The sequence below is a fragment of the Puma concolor genome, chromosome B2 (assembly GCF_028749965.1).
Source record: "Puma concolor isolate L17-30 chromosome B2, mPumCon1.1.hap2, whole genome shotgun sequence".
In the NCBI taxonomy this organism is placed as follows: Eukaryota; Metazoa; Chordata; class Mammalia; order Carnivora; family Felidae; genus Puma; species Puma concolor.
In genome coordinates, this window is record NC_141671.1 from 82,027,794 (window position 1) to 82,033,793 (window position 6,000).

The 6,000-nt window shown below is 44.3% G+C and overlaps 1 protein-coding gene and 1 long non-coding RNA gene across 3 annotated transcripts in view; one reads left to right on the forward strand and one right to left on the reverse strand.

Annotated features, from left to right (window-relative positions):
• Positions 1 to 3,781, reverse strand: part of MDN1 (midasin AAA ATPase 1) — a 172,963-nt gene extending 169,182 nt beyond the window's left edge. For both annotated transcript variants that reach the window (XM_086707409.1, XM_086707408.1), the window contains exon 1: positions 3,497 to 3,781. In XM_086707409.1, the coding sequence (XP_086563535.1) occupies positions 3,497 to 3,628 (132 nt within the window). In that variant the 5' untranslated portion in view covers positions 3,629 to 3,781. The remainder of the gene's footprint in view (positions 1 to 3,496) is intronic.
• Positions 3,782 to 4,265: 484 nt separating this feature from the next.
• On the forward strand, positions 4,266 to 5,712 carry LOC147581081 (uncharacterized). The gene is made up of 2 exons (XR_015251388.1): positions 4,266 to 4,396; positions 4,592 to 5,712. It is a non-coding gene; the product is annotated as an uncharacterized LOC147581081 (long non-coding RNA).
• Positions 5,713 to 6,000: the final 288 nt, after the last annotated feature.

Here is a 6,000-nt window from a genome sequence, read left to right on the forward strand (position 1 = left end):
CTCATATGTACTGATTACTGTTTTTCTTTAATTTTTTTAAATGTTTATTTATTGAGACAGACACACAGAAATACCGTGCATGGAGGAGAGGCAGAGAGAGAGGGAGACACAGAATCTGAAGCAGGCTCCAGGCTCCCAGCTGTCAGCACAGAGCCAGACACAGGGTTCAAACCCATGAACCGCGAGATCACGACCTGAGCTGAAGTCAGATGCCCCTGATTACCTGCTCTGTGCTAGGCATTTTGGTAAGCTCCTCACATGCATTATCTGGATCTTACAACAACCTTATTAATAGCAATAATAATTAAGAACCACTTCTACAAAGAGTGCTTACTATAGTGTAGGCATCTAGTCCTCACAGCAACCCATAAAGCAGGCAATATATCCCTATTTTACAGATAAGGAAACTGAAAAATTAAAAAGGGGTCAAGGTCACAAAGCTAGGAGAACCAAGAATCCACGTCACAGTCTGGTTCCAGAGACCCTCCAACTATGTAGTAGCTACCATATGTAATATAGCAAGAAATTGTGACTCAGAAGAGTTAAGTAACTTGTTCAAACCCCAAAAGCAATTATGTAAAAGAGAATTTGATCTTTAGCCATACTTCATTCCAATATCCATGCATGCTCTTAAGCACTCCGCTTTTCTTGAACACAGACAGTAATCAAGGAGGTAAGGATATGTGATATGATTTGTAACAACACATTTTTGTTTGGTCCTCAACCCCATTCCAGGCACAGAGCTCCTAAAATCTTTGCAATTTCCTGTGAGCAGAGTGATAAAGGTGTCTTTTGTTATGTTAAGGAGACGAATTTTGTGAGGGGGGGGTGGGGGGGTTGTTGTTGTTGTTTTAAGTAAGCTCTAGGCCCAACATGGTGCTTGAATTCACTAGATTGAGATCAACAGTTGCATGCTCTACCTACTGAGCCAGCCAGGCGCCCCAAGGAGGTGAATTTTGCAAAGCACCCAAGGATGGAACTGGCTGCCAAGAGAACCAACCAAGTGATGAGTGTTGGAACTTTCAGTCCCACCCCCACCTCCACCTCAAGGGCCAAGGGTTGGTCAATGAATTCCAACACCAATGGCTAAAGTTTTCATCAGTTATACCCTATGTAATGAAGCCTCCATAAAAACCCAAAGGGACTTGGTCAGGAGAGCTTCCAGGTTGGTAAAAATATGGATATGTGGAGAAAGTGTCACCTCTGGAGAGGGCATGGAAGCTCTGCACTCCTCACATACCTTGTCCCTATGCATCTCTTCCATCTGGCAGTTCCAGAATTCTATCCTTTCATAACAAACCAGTAATTTAGTAAGTAAAATGTTTGAGTTCTGTGAGCCACTCTAGCAAATTAATCAAACCCAAGGAGGGGGTTGTAGAGAACCTCCAATCCACAGCCAGTTGGTCAGAAGTACAGGTGACAACCTGGACTTTCAAATGGCATTCAGAGGTGGGGAGGGCAGTTTTGAAAGACTCAGCCCTTAACACGTGGGATCTCATGTTATCTCCAAGTAGACAGTGTCAGAATTTAGTTAAATTATAAGACACCCAGTTTGTCTCTGAGAATTGCTTGGAGGTGTTGGAAAACCCACACTGGAATGGAGTCAGAACTGTAGGATGGTGGTGACAATAGGGATGAAAAGGAAGTAATAGATTCAATACTGAGTAAATAAAACACGGAAGACTTGGCCATATGTGAAGGAAAAGAAGTGAGAAGAGTGAGGACACTCAGTTCTCTAAAGTGGATAGGCAGAAGTTGCTGTCACCAGCTGAGATAAAGAACAAAACAAAACAAAAAACCCACAATCCTAAAGAATTCTTACTTCAGATCCCAACTGCAATGAGAATCATGTTTCAAAAGGCTTTGCTTTCCCATAAAAATTGCTTTGTTTCCCAAAAATAGGATAAATACAGAATGGCAACACAATCAAGTCTTCTGAGTGAAAGGTTTGAAATTAATCATGAAAATGGTAAGGAACAAACCGAAAGACATCTCAGGAGAGAATCTGACAATGTGACACACAAAAAAGGGAGAAGCAAAGGTGTCCCAATCTCCTTAATTCAAATGAACTTTCTAGTAGCTTTCAAGTCTAATACTACTTCTATACAATCTCAGAATTCACATGAGTGATTCTCACACCTGTCAGATTCTCTAAAACTGTATCTAATAAAGGCTATAAACCATTTCCCCTCCCTACCCCCAGTACATAAACATCTATGTTACACCCAATTACAGTGGTAAGGAAACACAAAACCCCTGTTGCTGGTCTATGATCCCTAGTTTCAGAACCTCTGCTCTAAATTCTAACACCCACTTACAGAAAAATACATCTATCAACAATCCATAACTCAGGACTGTCACCAAAAGCTCAGCTCATACAAAGTGATGATCTCTTTCCTTACTTAGTCCAGCCCACCAAAACTCACTTCTCTTTCACCAGCTCACCATGTTTAGTGATTCCCTTCACTGGGGCTCAGAGGCCCCAGGGTATCTCTGACCTTCTCTCCCACCCCTCTTCTCCCCCTCCCCCTGCCCTTTACATGCGCAATTTGTTTTCACCAAACAGAAATGCCTCTCATGTTAGTTCTCTGCAGCTCCAGACCCAAAATACTCCCGTCGCTTCCTGGGCAAAAGGATATATGTGTACACAATGCATTCGTGACTGAATAAATAAGTTCTAGATACGGGAGTTAGAAGGAAAAAAATAAACTAAACACATTTTCTACTCTCTAGAAGTTCAGAGATATTGGGAGTGGGGAAGCATAAAATGGGAAATTAAAATGCAACGTGAAAAGAAAATGCATGATAAAGGTTCTCAACTTAGCAGGGAGTTGAGAGAAGGCTCTTAAAAGGCCAAAACCCCATTTCTTAGAAAATTCTAATCCACATCATAGTCTCTACGGTTAATGTCACGCAGCATTAGCTGTCTTGCTTTGTCCTTCAGTTGTTTTCTGTGTTTATGAACGGTCTCCAAAAATAGACGCTAAGTTCCCTGGGGGCAGAGACCGTAACGAATTTCTCTGTCTCCTCACAGAACCATACTGTGCCTCACGCAAAGCAGGAACGCAATCAATACGTGTCAGCCGGCCACAACTAAAGGATGGAGCAGAAAAGAAAAACAGTCACCCAGACTAACAGGGGTGGCTAGACTTGGCACACTTAAGTTAATACACGTCAAGCGGGCAGAGATACAACTTCAATTACAGAAAAACAAACCACATTTCTTTCGGAAGGCCACGTCTGCTACAGAGAGGAGACAGAGGTAGGTTGGAGGAGAATGGAAGGGTCTCTCAGATACACACAAAAGGCTTCTTCCAATTTCCTCAAACACGCGCGGACGTCTCCGCCCCGGACCAGCCCTGCGGAGGGGGCCAGGGTGACAGAACGCCGCTTCTCCCCTCCCTTAAAGTTGCGCGTCTCACTCAGGGTCGCAGGGCACGCGCGAGGGGGGCGGCCGGGGGCGGCCCGGCGTTTTCCCTCTCCCTCCTTCTTTTACCTGCTTGGCCAAGAACCTGCCCAGTTCGCTGCGGCTCTTCTCGTTCTTGGCAGCGAGTAAGCGCAGCGGCGCGGCCGCCACCTCTAGGAAAAGGTGCTCCATGACCGCAGACCCTCCGCCCCCGGCGGTCATCAGCGCTCCCTACTTAGCGCTCGGAGCCCCCGAGCCACCGAGGTCCCGCGCTGGAGGTGCCAGCAACTACGCCCCCGGGGAAACCAGCCACGGCTGCCCCGCAGACACCTGGAGAACTGCAGCACACGTGGGGGAGCACGCGGCGCCCTACGTCATCAGCCCTCGACCACGACCGCCACGGCAGGGCGGCCCCAGCCCCGCCCCCTCAGCAGCGGAAACAGCGGGAGTCACTACCGCCCCAGTTCCGGGAGGACGTTTGAAGCGGGCATCGATATCGTGATTCGGGTCCGACCATTGCAGTGATGATAGGTCCCGGAGACAAGGTGTGGCGGGACAGCGAGACAGGAGATTCTACTAGGCCCGGAACTGAGGGAGCCCGTAGCGGCATGTGATCCTCAGCCCACCGTGCCTCCCTCCTATTGAAATTCACAAGTATGACCAGCACCCCCCCCCTTGCAGCATTCTTTTTTTTTTTTAATTATTTTAATGTTTATTTATTTTTGAGAGACAGAGGGAGATACAGAATCCCAAGCAGGGAAACAGGCTCGAGGCTCTGAGCTGTCACCACAGAGCCTGATGCAGGGGTGGAATTCAGGAAGTCGGAGGCCTAGGACTGAGCTAACCCCAAGTCCGGAGGCTTAGGACTGAGCTAACCCCAAGCGCCCCACCTTGCAGCATCCTTAATATAAATATTGGAAATAAGTGTTCAGTTAGGGAATATTTAAGTAAAGTAGGGCATATATATTATATATTACGTCATTTAAAAGTGTGGAGTAAGGTCACGATCTCACATCTCACGGTCCGTGAGTTCGAGCCCCGCGTCGGGCTCTGGGCTGATGGCTCAGAGCCTGGAGCCTGTTTCCGATTCTGTGTCTCCCTCTCTCTCTGCCCCTCCCCCGTTCATGCTCTGTCTCTCTCTGTCCCAAAAATAAATAAAAAACGTTGAAAAAAAAAATTTAAAAGTGTGGAGTAGAAGAGAACCTGAAAGTTCATTTTTGTGATGTTCAAGAACAAGCCAAAATAATGACAAAGTCAAGCTAACGGTTGCTATGAGAAGTGTTGCCAACCAAGGAACCTGAGAGAACATGCTATGGTAATGGAAATGTTTCCTTATCTTCCTCTTGGTGGTGTTACTCTGGTAGATAAATTTTAAAAAGCAAAAAATTGTACACAAGATTTGTGCACCTTGTGTAAATTATATTCCTAAAAAGTGTTTTTAAAGGGGGGTAGATCTCTAATAGCAAGTGTATACCATGAGTCAATATTTTAAGAACGTATTTGAGGGATGCCTGACTGGCTCAGTTGGTGGAGCCTGTGACTCTTGATCTCGGGGTTGTGAGTTCAAGCCCCATGTTGGGTGAAGAGATTACATAAAAATAAAATTTTTAAAAAATGTATTTGAATTTGAATTTTTTTCCCCTAGGGTTTGAATGTTAGCTTCTGGGGGAACTCAAACTCAAGCACAGGATTTCCAGAACTAGGGAACTGTGGAGGTGGGCAAAAAACGTTTCCACATAAATAATGTTTCTAAAATTCCCAAGAAGATCAAGAGGGTTCCCTGAGGACATAGCACAATGGATGAAAAATTACCCACATTTGAGGAATTACTCATTTTTACCCCTGGGTATATCCCATATATATGTGAAGTGCACTTGTTAATAAAATTATGTGTTGTTGTTTTCTTGTTAATCAGTCTTATATGACAGTGGTCTTACCCAAGAACTTAGAAGGGTAAAGGAAAAATTATTTTTCCTCCTCTACACACCCTTTCTTATGACCTTTCTCAAGCAACCATAAGGCAACATTTTTGGGTGATAGAAATGTTCCAAGACTGTATTGTGGTGATGGTGGCATAACTCTATAAATGGAATAAAGTCATTGAATTGCTCACCTACAATGAACGAACTTTATGGTATATAAGTTAAACCTCAGAAAACCTTTAGCGGTGCCTGGGTGGCTCAGTCAGTTGAGCATCAGGGTCTTGATCTCAGGGTCGTTAAGTTCAAACCCCACACTGGGGTCTGCAGTGAGTGTGGAGCCTACTTAAAAAAAAAAAAAGGAAAAACTCTAAAAATAAAGTTATACTAATCAGCAAGGAATAGGATATGTGTAGGTACAGATGAAACAAGATTGGCAATATATTGATAATTAATGAAACTAGATGTTGAGTGAAGGGAGTTCATTATCCTCTTTCTACTTTTGAGTAGAAAAGTTTCAATAATAAAAGGTAAAATAATATCTATTTTCAAAAAGACTACTAGGGTCATGTCAAAAGGACTCAGGTACTAAACAGTAGCAGAATATACCACTTAGGCATGAAGGAATTTGGAACATGCCACCCTAAACTATGCCACGTTGGTATATTGATTATT